The 14,035-nt window shown below is 47.9% G+C and overlaps 2 protein-coding genes across 2 annotated transcripts; both read right to left on the bottom strand.

The window, feature by feature from the left end:
• Positions 1-689: 689 nt before the first annotated feature.
• Positions 690-2,456, bottom strand: MED28 (mediator complex subunit 28). Its single transcript, XM_068149254.1, has 4 exons — positions 2,264-2,456; positions 2,088-2,154; positions 1,447-1,559; positions 690-1,002 (listed from the first exon to the last, which is right to left on the bottom strand). Exons 1-4 carry the CDS (start codon positions 2,423-2,425, stop codon positions 805-807), a joined length of 540 nt encoding a protein of 179 aa, XP_068005355.1. The 5' UTR covers positions 2,426-2,456; the 3' UTR covers positions 690-804.
• Positions 2,457-2,832: 376 nt separating this feature from the next.
• Positions 2,833-13,950, bottom strand: LAP3 (leucine aminopeptidase 3). Its single transcript, XM_068149253.1, has 13 exons — positions 13,790-13,950; positions 13,055-13,170; positions 12,723-12,777; positions 12,037-12,142; positions 10,800-10,959; positions 9,829-9,990; positions 8,643-8,801; positions 7,756-7,880; positions 6,321-6,409; positions 5,588-5,690; positions 4,062-4,141; positions 3,321-3,433; positions 2,833-3,238 (listed from the first exon to the last, which is right to left on the bottom strand). The coding sequence occupies exons 1-13, from the start codon at positions 13,937-13,939 to the stop codon at positions 3,040-3,042; spliced, it is 1,617 nt and encodes a 538-aa protein (XP_068005354.1). The 5' UTR covers positions 13,940-13,950; the 3' UTR covers positions 2,833-3,039.
• Between the last annotated feature and the right edge of the window lie 85 nt (positions 13,951-14,035).

Raw genomic sequence — 14,035 nt, 5'->3', positions numbered from 1 at the left:
TCACTTCACCCCACAGGGCCCAAGTGCCTAACAAACTGTAGGTGCGCGCAGAACCCAGCTGAACCTCTGCTGGGTGGCACTCTGCTGCCTCTTAACGTAGACAGGGCTCCTTTGCTATTTCTACCTCCAGTTTGCTCCATTTAGGTGAGGAAATACTGTACCCCAATAGAAGCCAATTCTGGAGACTGTACAGGGCTGATAACCCAATATCCACAGTGATGGGCCTTTATTTTGGGGATAGGTATTTGGGCCCATCTTTAAACACTAGCCTGACAGATCCCAAATAACACTAGGCCTGCATTACACGCCCTCCCAGGGACTGCAGTTTGATTTCATCCTGTAACCATCCAATTTATATAGCCTGAGATGCCTTCAGGAGGTGAGCTAAAGTCCAGTGAAGATGGACAATTTACTTCTAGATGTGACCTAGATACAACTCTGAGGGTGCTTCATTACTGGATCACAAATCATTTACATCTTCCAGTAAAACTCAAGAGCTATCTTCACAAGCATTTTCATCATGCCAGCAAAGACATAGGGGAGAGCTACAGAACCAAGTCATTTCATGGACACTAATGTCTCTCTAGAACAGGATGAGTTCTGGACAACACTTCTACAAGAACGCATCCCGAGTACCAGCTTTGCATATTTTCAAGTGACCTATAAAACCAAACAAACAACAGAAAACATCACTTTGCTCAGTTATTTCTATTTGTCTCACAAATGAGCTTATACAAAAAGCATAGAGAGTAAGAGCAGCACGCTCTGCACTGCTGGAAGCAGTCCGCTGTGTCAAACCACAGGTCACGTTTGCTTCATCGGGGCAGGAATATTGGCAGATGCTTGCTCGAGGTACGCCAGTGGGCCCTGAGGCATTTCCGCAGGCTTTTTGTGCTGCACGCTGATATCCTCCAGCACCTGCTGCCAGTGTCGCAGTTTACTCAAATGCTTCTGAATTAACGCTTCTTTTCTCTGCAATTCATTTCTTAGTTCTGAAACATCCTGTGGATGAGAAAACATTTCTTTCTAAAGACAGTATTCATAACAACTACTTCATGTACCGAGTATGTAATTTTTTTGCCTTGAGTTTTCAAGCTGATCTAACAGGGATTCCAGCAATGGAGAAGTGTCTAATGAAACAAGAAGGAAGGCACTGGGAATGCACTAGCTCAGTTCCCCTAGCTCTCCTATTTCAGAGACCATTACTTTCAGTAAAATCTAACTAGTTTGTTTCTTCCAATGAAACTATTGTCTCTGTTCCAATACTCCAGAGAGCAGCAGGCATCCGGCTTCTCTAGGTTCATGGTGAGGGCTACGTTAACAGTGAAGTTCTACCAGCTTAAGGTAGAGTATCACGTTGAGAAACTCAAACTGAACCTGGGGAAACTGTACAGACACACACCTCATCTGATCTAGCACAGCACAGGTAAATGACTGCTAACATACCTCCTTAATGACTTGCTCTGGTTTCTGAACTGACAGCTGCAGTCGTTTTTGTAGAAAGAAGCACTCCGTTTGTCTTGCCACATCCAGGAACTTCTGGATGCACTGGTCAACACCTATGCATAAATTAACAAAGCAGATTCCAAAAGGAAGTTACCAGGCTGCTAGTGGCAGATGGCTGCAAGCAATGACAAACACTTCACAGTACTTTTTAGAAGGATCCGGCTCTGACCTCCCACCAGAGCCTCATCATTCCCGCACGGATTTCTTCCCCGGCAGGCCTCCCACCGCTGTTGCAGTGTTACACCGGGCGAGCAGCCCCCATTAGCGCTAGAGTCAACATTCAGTTTTTGATGCTCTCTCGCCCGCAGAAGGCAGGGCGCGCACACCCCCGGCAGCGCCCAACCCCCCCTGCAGAACTTCATAAACTCAAGGGCAGTCTGCCATAGATCCGCAAGCCCAGCCGTGCCCCTCTGCACTCCAGGCCTGCAGAATAAACCTGCGGCGTGTCCAGGCCCCCCGCGATGCCGAGCGGAGCTGCAGCCTCCCGGCAGCGGCCAAAGGCGCCGAGGCGGGCAGGCCGGCCGGGCGCGCCGGGCGCGGGGGCGCCGCAGGGAAGCCCCCTCCGCCCTCCCGGGCCTCACCGGTGCGGATCTCCTCCTGGTCCGTGCCGTTCACGTAGTCCTGGCTCACCAGCGAGGCGAAGCAGGCCTGCGAGAGGGAAGCGCGGAGGTAAGGGAGCCGTGGAGGTTTGCGCCGTGGAGGTTTGCGCCGTGAGGGCTGCGCCCATCCGCGGCCCCCCTCACCCCGGCCCGCACACCTCGAAGGACGCTTCCAGCTCGTCCACAAGCGTGTTGTTCGGATTGCGCGGCCCCGGCGGCGGCGGGATGAGGCCGGCCGGGCCGGGCCCGCCAGGAGGCCCCGGTGGCGGCGGCGGCCCAGGCGGCTGGCTGGCGAACATGCCGCTGAGCGAGCCCGCCATGGCGCTCCGCGCCGGGCACCGCGGCGGCCGCGCATGCGCCGGCGGGCGGAGGCGGGCCCGGGAGCCGCCCGCCCCGCGCGCCGCAGGGGCCTCTTCCCTCAGCCAGCCGCAGCGGGCACCGCCGCCCGGCGCAGGGCGCGCCCCAGGGGCTGGCACTCTCCCGCCCCCCGCCTCAGATCGCAAAGACAGGAAGAGAAAGCGAAGAGCTCCTGCGGAGCGGGACCTCCTGCTGCAGCCTCTGCGCTCCCCCGCCACCCGCCGGGGCAAGCACCCCCTCAGCAGCACCTGTTACACAGCAGCGCTGCAACGGAAACAAACACACCCCCCCCGAAAGGAGAAAAACCGCCCCCGGCCCCTGCCCCCCACCCTTCCCCCCTGACCTATCAAACAGCAGCTCCGTGACGGTGTTGGGGTAGCGAAGAGCTCAGCCGTTGAAACAACGTTTATTGTAAAGAGCAGGAGCGAGGAGGGCAGCTCCCAGGGAGCCATTCTGGCCCCAGGAACAATTCATAAACGGCAGCCATGGCCAAAAGGTGGCTGGCCCTTGCCTGTGTGAAAACACTTTAAGACCTTTTTTGTTCGTTTTAAGGCAGAAGAGATGAATCTGGAGTAGTTCAGGGGGTAGGGCGACTGTCCTGACTGAGGCGAGCAGCAAACTCCACCAGGGTGCGGGTGGGGCGGCCGGCCATGCCTTTGCCCAGGTAGGGCACCTCCTCTTTGTTCGACATCACCCCCGCGATGTCCAAGTGAGCCCAGTGAGAGGCAGTCACGAACTCCTTCAGGAAGGCAGCAGCTGTGCACGCCCCTCCAGCTCTGGGGGAAGCAGAACACCAACAGCACAAACCTAGAGCGAATGCGCTGAAAGGCAGAGGTGAAGGAGAGGGGGAGGGCTCACCTGCTGTACTTCCCCACGTTGCTCAGATCTGCGAGAGGAGAGTCTGTTACTTGTTTTGTGTAATGTTCAAAGAGAGGCATTCTCCAAACTCTGTCCCCTGTCAAAATGCTGGCCTGAAAAACACAGTCATAGTTTTGACAGTTTGCAATTGTTTCTCCTCCCTCCACAAACTGCATTCACTGACCCCGCTATCGGGCATCCTTACTTTTGTTTGGCTCTGATCAGTGCAAAGATCTTCAGTCCAAAATACGAATATTTTTATTTCCAAATACCCATTAAACTATTCTCAGACACTTCAGTGTCAGTCAAAAGGCTGCCTTGCCCTTTCCCCCCCCATTTATTTTTTCATGACAACACAAACTGTTCCCTTCAGAGACTTCCTTCAGCCATCACACTGCAGCCCCCCAGCAGACCTCTCGGAATTTGTCCCAGTGCTGTTAAGCAAATTTTCTGACATGAACTCATTCCTGTCACTAGTCAAGAGCTTATGCTTAAGCAGGGTTCACAGAACGTGCAGATCCTTGAGACGATGTGCACACCGTTTGCTTTAGGTTACTAGCTCTTTAAGCGAGGTTTAATCAATAACCAAAATAATTTTCCATTAAACAGTTAACACTCTTCCTGTGAGATTTCAAAATGCAGGAATATAGCTCTTAGATTTGTATGAAGAAAAACTTGCAGTAACACAGTAGCTCTTCAGTAACAGCTGTTACTGCGCTACTGTGACTGAAGAGGGCATACCTCATAAAGGTGACTCCAAAGCCAAGCCGAGTTTGTAAACACTCCAGTTGCAGCAGACCCCAATGCAACATCCATGGCACCTACAGAAACGCACCTTCAAGGTTAAACAAGAATGGCAAAGGTAGACCTGAGCTATTCCTTTGCATCCTGACTCCTCTCTGAGCTTCCCATTATCAATTCATGTCTGAAGTATGCAAAACCTAAGCTTTTTAGTACACTTGCACTTTCCAAAGTTTAAACACTGTTCAAATGTTTCTATTGATCTACTAAACCAGTAACTCAAAGATTCAGTGTCTCATGAAACTGGGCTGTTTTGAGCTTGATGTTTCTCAGCAATGTGACGTCTCATATCACGTGTTCACCAATAATAGTGTCTCCAATTTACAGACCTTTACAATTCTCCAGCTAATACTTTCCCTTTTGTTCATTTCAATTGCACAGCATATGGGAATTTAACTGAAAATAATCCTTATCAAAATACTAAACCATGCCTAAAGCAGAGGGATTACACACACACACACATTTATTTGATGCCACAGAAGCGCCTCTCTAATGCCAACATCCAGTCCTCAGTGAGAGTAAAACAAACCATAGTGTGTCAGAGAAATTTCTACAGGAGCTCTCCTGCTTCCTGCCTGATGGCTAAGGGTCCCAAACACCAAACAAGCTACAGGGAGTAAGCTCCTTCCATCATGCCTTTTCCATGGGAACCCTTTCATACAAGCCAACAATTGTAAACCCAGCTTCCCTTCTGTCTGTGGAGATGTTCTACAGCATCTGAACTGGTAAATCTGAGGGAACAGAACTAAAGCACTACAGAAACCTCATTTCAGCTACAGTCATTTCAGCCATGACAGCCTCTTACTGCAGTTCAGGAGAAGTATGCAAAATGCTGGGGGTTTAAATTTGAAATGATAACCTCATTCAGATAGAGCTGTAGAGATCAAACAATTAAAGCACATTTCATTATGCCTGAAAGTATGCAAACTGCACATAAAATAAGAGATACTTCAGTCACATGAATTCTTGGGAGGATAATGATGGCCCTCCTATTATCTGGAATCATGGAGACCCGAGGCTGGTGCTGGCTAGGTCAGAGCTCACACTCACAAAAACGTTTGGCTCCAGCATGGCCAGAGCCACATGGACCTGGCAGGATTCTTCCACAGCCATGCCAGTATCTCTGCACTGCACAGCCTCGGGAGCTAGGAGGGCTTCATTCAGCAACAGAAGCACTGTGCAAAGCCATCCAAGACTGTGTAGGTTTCCCAGCTCGGCTGGGTCAGCAGAACCTTGCCTGTCTTGCTGAGCACATCCTGCATGCCATACCCTCCTGACACTGCAGCTCTGCAGCTTGTGACAGCATAAACTCTGCTGGCTGCTGTTCTAAAAGTTGCAGAAGTCACCTCAGCTGCTTTCAAATTCGGCTTGACTTTATATACATAGGACAACTAATCCACAGCCCAATAAATGAGAGTAAAAGAAAGAACTGCCTGCAAAAGGAGCAAGGAAAGGAAACTGCTTACCTGTTAACGTTGCAGCATTCACGATAGCCCTTGCATTAAAACTGTGAGCATAGCAGAGAGCATCAGCTAACAGCAGTCTGCCTTCTGCATCTGTGTTATCCACCTTCAGGGAGAAAATTAGTAAAGAACTATGAAAAATCCTTTCACTGACTTGGTTGTTGCACATAATCTCACATAGCTGTCACACTGTACATGCACTGTCACGGGCCCCACAAGCTTCAGGTAATCAAAACTTATTGGAGCTAAAAAAATAATTGGATTGATACAGACATTTATAAAGTCAAAGCCTATCTGTCAATACCATGTAATCTATTACATGAGTATGGAACAGAGCGAGTCCATGTGCAATATGCATTTTGGTACAGCTCTGCAAGCTGCGTTGTACAAACAGCCCCTGTGACTGGAAGTTCTGATTGCGCAGCGTGGCTTGGCAGCACAAAGACCTTGGCTATATCAGCAGGAAACTAATACTCTTCAGTCTTACTCCAGATAGCAGAGAAGTGTCCTGAAGGGTCAGCTGGAAGCAGTGAGTGTGATTCTGAGAAGCTGCATTGATGAGCACAGTAATGACCTCTTGTGCTGAAACAAGATTCTCCAGCATGTTCAGTTTTTGAAGGCAGTATATTTGCACTGCTTATCTTTCAGAAGGGTCTTTTCAAACATTAACTGCACTCATCTGCACTTAGACTGATTAAACCAAGAAGTATTTGAGATCCAAGCTGCACATGCATACCTGTATTGTTTTTCCATTCTTGGCTCTCACTACATCCCCAGGTTTGTTTGCCTTACCACTGGGCATATTTTCACAGAGGGGTGCCAAACCTCAGGAGAGAAAAGAGAAACTAGCAATGCATTTTTTCTCCTCAAAAAGATGTAGAAAAAGCACTCAGAAAAAAAATTCTAACACCTCCTTAAGGAAACACTACTACTCTTATCTTGAAATTCAGCTCAAAACCCAAGTTCTCCTGGTTACTGGAAGAATCATTGTCCAATTTTGCACCAGGGAAACGCCTCTGTACGTCACACCAAGTTCTCTTACCTACACCATGTTCACCACTAGGATTTACTTACACTTCTTGCCCAGACGAGCAAGATCTGAAGAACAACAAAGATCCTCTTATGTCTTCCATATATTAACAATTAGTCCCATGTAATTGGATTTCTTTTTGACATTAAAGACTTCTCCAATTAACACTGAGCCATGTGAGCTCTGCTCGCTGTAAATAAGCATTGTGTCGTGTCCAAGGAGGTGCCATTCAACTCCAACCATGGGAAAAGCAAACGAAGGTGAGCAAAACTGAGGGTCAGCATCAAAGCCACAATCTCGAATGGGACAGTAGGATGACATGTCTCCCGCCATTCCTAGGGGAATACCTGCGCCTGGCAGAAGGAATAAGGGAACTGTGGCGCACCCCTTTCCAGGGGAATCGACTGCACAGCCTCTGGCTCGCCCTTCCCCTCGCACGCCTCTACGCGAGGCACGCCGGCAGGCTGCGCTTCGCTGCCCTCTGCTGGCTGAAGCGTGAAAGTGACTACAATACCAGTTCCCTTTAGGTAGAGGCTCTTGCACGCAGAATTTAGCCTAGAATGGATTACACACCATCACCAAATGCTTCTGCCACGTCTCCTGACTCAGCTCACTGAATTTTAGCCGTGCAACATTTCTGTTCAGAAAAATACACGGGGCTGGTACTTAAAAACGGTATCAGCAGACTGGGTTTGGTTGGTTGGGTTAGATTTCTACTGAGATATTCACTGAGAGAAACAAGAGCTGGTCTCTTGCCTTTCTGCTGTGCCAAACACTCGGGCAGGTAGCTCAGCTAACTCCTTTCCATTTGTAATTGCTTACACAGATACCTGCATTAATTCTTGCAGTGAAGGAGCAGGACTTCTGACAGACAGGCTCAGTGACAGTCATCTGTCCTCCAAGATCTAAAAATCATGCCTCCAAAATTTTCATTTGGTTGTTGCAATGTTTTATTAAAGCAAACATAGTAATTCTTTGATAGGCAGATAAAAGTGGAAAAGAGGCTGAGCAAGGGAATGAGAGAAGTAGGTCTGCAAGAGTTCACGATGTTTCTGCCAGCAGTTACCATTGCTGATGCTAGTAGGTTAGTGTCTAAATGAAACCTTGTACAATTAAAACTTTTGGATTCTCACAGACTTACCAATTATGTTAAGAGGTAGTTTTAAAGCTGCTGCTGTCACAATGGCTGAACAGATAGTTGCTGCCCCTCCCATATCTGCTCTCATTGCATCCATGCCTGATGATGGCTTCAGCGAAATGCCACCACTGGAACAAACAGCACAAGCATCACCCAACACGTAGGAGCTCCATGCCACATACACTGAGAATATTCTGCCCATCAGTGTGCTTCAGCATCAGCTACCAGTAATGCCAGACCTGCTGTTTACAGGTATTCCTGCCACACTGCAGCAAGCATGCTGGAAGCAAGGCCTCTGAGTTTTCACTTCACGTAGCCCCCAGCTACTTTCTGGTAATTAGGATGCCATGAAAATCCAGGCAACTTGTAGCAGACTAACTCAGTGGTCTTCACAGTATCAGAAGAGCACAAAACAAGCACAAGGTAGTGCCCTGGGTGAAAATCAGCATATGGAAGCAGGAACAAACTGATACATTCTTCAGTAGTTATGTGACATGAAAAGCAGTTACAAGGAGCTGCTGCAAGGAATAAACTCTTTCTTTTACTATGATCTCTATGTCCAGCCACAGACTGCAATTCTAAACATGTAAATTCTTCAACCAGAGGTTTGCTCAGGCCAATAAAAGAAAAACTAGCACATTTTTTATGTTGTTTACCCCTGAATTTCCATTTTCCCCTTGTAAGATCAAAGTACATCCAGCTCCTACTCTGTCCAAGCACTCACGCTTGTCTTATCCCCAGGAAAGGTAGCACAATCTACTATACAAGGCAAGTGCACTGGAATGACACTGTAAGGTGTGTGGAACAAAGGAAAATCATCTCCCTGTTGAACTTCAATATCAGGAGGGCATTTCTGCCCCCTTGAGCCATTAAGACAGCAGCATACATACCTGTCAAATGTAACTCCTTTTCCTACAAGTACCAAAGGGGAGTCTGTTGTATCAGCACCACCTGAATAGTGAATCTCCAGAAAGATGGGAGGCTCAGCTGAACCCTTGGCTACGCTCAGGAAGGCTCCCATCTGTTGTGCTGCTATCCAGGACTCTGGTCTGGAATAGAAACATGGTTTGGCTTTGCTGTTGGCTGGGGGTTGGTTTTGGCAACTGAACATTTCGGCCAAGGTGATTTTGTTTATTTTCAAGAGACCAAATTCTTGAAGGTTTGCATACAGACAAGGTTTGTATACTCCTTTTAGTGAGCCATTTTGGAAACTACCATTTAAATCCAACCATTACTACTGTTTTTTTGTTCCTTTTTGTGAAAGAACAACACTTCCAAAGCTGCTGTTGGCTTTTGTTTTGCTTGGGAAAACCCAAACAGAACACAACCAAAATGACAAACAACAACAACTCCTCCAAGCTTTCTGCAGCAGAAACATTAGGTGTACACTTGCCCATGAAGCTGTAGTCTCTGAAGACACATGAAATAATATTGCAGCAGGTTACACTTTAGCTTTCTGCTGCCAAGATGCTGAACTACAGGAAAAGTTGATTTCTGTCTCTGGCTTCTCCAACTGTCTCCTACACTTGCACAACCAGTTAGGCCACTTCCATGGAGAACAGTAACTAGAAATTCAGAGGCAAGAATGATTAGCTATGCAAATTTAATTGCAAGGGCTTTTAAAGCTCCATCCTAACACTTTTTAAAGCTAAAACCCACCACCACCAGCAATAGAGCATGTTTACCACATCCCAACAGCAATGCAAAGGGATGAATAAAACCCACTTGGGACGAAAACAAAAGCTATTACAGAAAAAAGTACCTACTATTTACCCTCTATTCACTGAGCCTTCTCGTCAGGCTTCCTTCCACAGCACGTTAAGCAAGCAGTAATTGACTGCATGTCTAACTGAATCCTTTTACTGGGTCCCACTATCTTCCACACTCTGACAGCTAGAAGCCCACCTCCTGATTCTGATTGCAGCTTGCAGTCTGGGCTCTGTTCACACCTTTTGGCCAAATCCTTCCTCTAGTTTTGTCATTTGAAGTGGCAGAGGGAAAATTAGATCCTGCTGCAGGTCTGAATAACCTGGGAGGTATCTTGTCCTACAGAGGAATCATTTTAGGGGAATTTACCTTATATGGACCTTGACATTGCTGAAGCTTCTCAGCTTCTGTTCAATATGCTCAGCAAATTTGATTGGAGTTATGTAATTAGCTGGAGCCTCCATGAGGTACCGAGCGAGGTTCTGACCCTCTGCGTAGGTAACACCTTTGTGCCAGGCTTCACTTCCTGCACTAAACAACACCACACTAATCAGGATCATGAACATTTGCAGAAGTAAGAGGCTGTCAGTGCCCATCTGTCCTCTCCTGTTTCAAAAGGCAGTACCATCAATTTGGAATCATTAAGACTGTCACAGTAAGAGCAGTTTAGTATAAAATCCAAGGTGCATCTACTGTAGGAGCTCGTCTCTGGTTGTAGTCATGCCAAATACTTCACAGAAAGTGAGAAGAATCCTAGAGCAGAGAGATGTGAAATCATCTAATGCATTAGCTCTTGTCCTAGTCCTTGCTACATCCTCAGGAAAGGAAGGTCAGGAATACTGTCTCCTTGTTAAGTGAGGCAGGCAATCTGGTGAGCATTGGGAAGACTGAAGTTCTCAGTGTCTGCTTTGCATCAGTCTTAACTATGAAGGTCAGCTCCCAGATTCCCCAGTTCTTTGTGCTTTGTGTAACAGATATGGGGGAAGAAAGGCATTTTGCATGGCAGAGGAAGGTAGACCTAGAACTGCTTAAGGAAGCTGGATATAGACAAGTCCTTGGTAGCAGGCAGGACATATAAAGTACATACAGGGAAATAACAGGGAAGATCCTATATGGAAGATCCAAAATACACTCAGAGTAAAAGGGGATTAATAAAACTTAGTTCTGGAACCCAAAGCTCTGATATTACTTTCTGCTCTCAAGAAACAGTGATAGCTATTTAGAGGCCAGAAGCACCCAAGCTTCTCTTCTTGCATCATACTCTGTGAATGCAAATATAACAAATGGACTGTGTACAACCCATGCATGCTGGTACAGGCAAGCTCTCTTTTTGTCATCACCTTCCATGAAGCTGAGCTGTAACTCCAGGTTTCTTTTTCTGCTTCAGCTCATTATATACATGCAATCCGAGGATGGCACCTTCTGCAGCTGCTTGAGCATCTCCACAGGGGTCTACTTCAACACAAGGGATCTCCAGATCTTGGATCTGCCTACAACCAACTGAAAAATACAGACCACACCTGGTAGGTCGAGTACGACACCAAACAGCAGAAACAGGTCTCTGAGGTGATCAAGGTGACATTTCAAGGAGAAACATTTAAGGAGATAGCCAAGTCTATAAGCAAATAAATGTAAAAGATAGTCATTATCCTTGTGAATTGCTCCAATGCGTTACCTGCTGACCAATTTGGACTAAATTATCACTTGACAAATGGGAATAACTAAGACATTGCACAAGAATGAAAGGGGAAGTCTGCAGGTGTTCCATTTCCTTTGAACTCAAAGGAAAGCTCCAGCAATCTGGACTGCTGGGGGGGGTTATGGCTATCTGCATATCAGAAATCTGCTGTAGTTTAGTTTTCTCTGAAGAATACATGACTGCTCTCCTCTTCCACACAGCTTTTTACACACTTCTGTGGAAATTATTGTTTGTTTACAGATTGTATTTTGCACCCAAATAACATTTTGGCAGCCGGTGAGACAGCCCTAGCTGGCACTTTGGGCACATGGCTGTCATACAGGTGTGACTGACCTCCAGCCTCAGACTATAAACTCTGCAGTGAGAACTCTTTTTATCCTTGTCTTATACACATTCAGAGGCAGCAGCATTCTTGATTAAGACAGAGGGACTTCCTCTGCCTATGACACATAACATCCTGAGTCATACTACTGAGGTGGTGACAGCTATCAGCTTGTAACACAAATATCTCGGTGGCAAAAGGAAATACATGTGCATGCTCAGCTATGCATAATTCATCAAGTGAATTGGTGATGATCTGAGGCTTCAAAGCAGCACTAATTAAACAAGTGCCTTTCCAATGTTGCATGGTTTAGGAAAGTGATTTGATACAAATAACCACAGTTACTTGTCTGCAGACTGATTTAAGTGCTCTCTAATGCCTTCCTCACTAAGGAATAACTTGTATGAGTATCATGGCCAAGTGACACACTTACCAAACCCTGCAGCAGCTTTTGCATTTGCAAACAAATCCTATCCAGACTCCTCAAAAGCAAACATGCTGCACCACAGCAGCAATTCAATAGGCAACATGCTTAAGAGAATGAAAACCAGCTCACCTGCAACAGCTGCACGGATATTTTCTTTGCCTTCATTCCAGTTTTCTTGGTCATTTACTCCAGCATTCTGCTTACCCAAGCCAACCACAACCACACTTGGAAAGTCCTAGAGGAAGCCAACACAGATGGATTCACCTTCCTCATGGTTACAGCCACAGCAGAGCTGTTAAAAACACCTTACTTCACAAATCAAAGCAAGAACAGCACTGAAGTACACTCAGTACTTTGTTACATTTCCTTCAGAGTGCCAGCATGGTTCCACTGTTTCGCACTCCCAACCATCTGCCACAGGCACACAACAGTTGCTCTGGTGTCGTTAATCATGTGCAGTTAGAGTCAGTTACGTGTGTTGCAACAGGTAAGGCTTTATGCTCAACACAAAGCAAACTTGATAGTTCGAAAATCAAGCTGAGGAGTCCTTTGACGGCAGACCCAAATTTCCAGCTGCAACAAAAGGCAGAACTGAGCTGCAGCACAGTGGAGGGAGTACAGGATGGTGCAAAGAAGACACAGACATGGGGAGTACAGAGCAGGAGGTTTCAGCAAGAACTGCATCTTCTGCTGGGAGGGATGAGAGGGAAAGAAGAGCAGAACAGTTCTACAAGTACAGCAGTGAACTCACCTTAAGATATAAGGGTAAAGCTTAGATATTAATCAGTATGCACATGAAAATCCAAAGCTCATACCTGATGCAAGCCATGGAACATGCGTGTTTTGCCTTTCTTTAAAGGAGGCCCACACCTAGGACACAAAAAGATTCTTTCAATAGAAAGAATGGTGATAAATCTTACAGTACTGTGTCCAATCTGACACCACACAGGGCTCCTCAGCACTGCCCTGGGACACACAGCTCAGTGCTGAACAACAGAACACCCATTTTGCATAGGTGTGCCACAGGAGTTCCCCTCCAAAATGCTTGGCCTGGTAGAAGGAAACACCAGCCCGAGTAGTGGTGGAGATACAAACACTGGTGTCTGTAGGTATTTTAATTGATTCCAGAAGCTTATCAGATACTTACACAGACAGAAGTTCTCTCAGCTTTCCAGACACAAGCCTATCAAAAGCCTCTCCTGCACTAGTGAACTGAGCAACACCTTTATCCTTTTCACTTGAGTAGATTCCCAGAACAAGACCCTAAAAAAGGAAGGCATTTATCTAAACAACACAAAATGCAGAGACCCCTGTGAAAGCCAGCAAGCACACAGCTACGTGTGCACATCTCAGCTTATGCATGAGGTGCATCTAATGTGTGCACAGAGCAGCACTTTGGTAAGGCAGGATTAACTACTGCAACTACTTGTAAGCATAAACCAGTAACGAGACATCATATAACAGACAACAATAACCTTAGCTACCACGTAAAGGAAGGTTCTTTCAGTCCAGTTTGGATGTACAGGACAGCTTCTTCCCCCCAAGTCCGCATCTCTGCGGCCAGGAGCATCCAGCAGGAGCAGAGGGAGCTCCCGACTCAGCACACGTGCGGTGCGGTGCCGGGGCAGGCAGGCAGCTCTGCCCCGCTGGGCACCTTTCCAGGACCCAGCACGGCACCGGCACAGCTCCCACCCCAACGTCGCAGGTGCCCCAGGCTGGAGCTGGGGGCACAGGGCGGCGGGCACGTTCAGCTGTGAGCAGGCGACTCCGGGAGCCGAACCGAGCCACTCTCCCACACCCTGCGCCCCGCAGCCTTCCCCTGTTTCGACTCTCCCCGAGCGGATGAAACCGGGGTGGGGGTGCCCCTCTGCTCCCTCCTCACCTTCCCGCCCGCCCCGCTGCTGTAGCCCCGCGGCGAGGGCCCCCGGGCCCAGCAGCTGCAGAGCAGGGGCAGACGGCGGCTGAGGCGGCGCGCAGCCACCCTGGGCAGCAAGGCGGCAGCAGAGGCGGCAGCCATGCTGCAGGCGGCCATCACGCCAGCATCCGCCCGGCGCGCACAGCGCCTCATCAGCCCGCGCCGCGCGGGGCGGCGCTCGGCGGCGGCGGGGAGGGCGGAGCGCACCGAGCA

This window comes from Melanerpes formicivorus, unplaced genomic scaffold, assembly GCF_026170545.1.
Source record: "Melanerpes formicivorus ecotype bairdi unplaced genomic scaffold, bMelFor1.0.p_v2 SCAF_18, whole genome shotgun sequence".
NCBI lineage: Eukaryota > Metazoa > Chordata > Aves > Piciformes > Picidae > Melanerpes > Melanerpes formicivorus.
The sequence above is the reverse complement of the archived record's forward strand: the minus strand, read 5'-3'. Positions and strand labels throughout refer to the sequence as shown.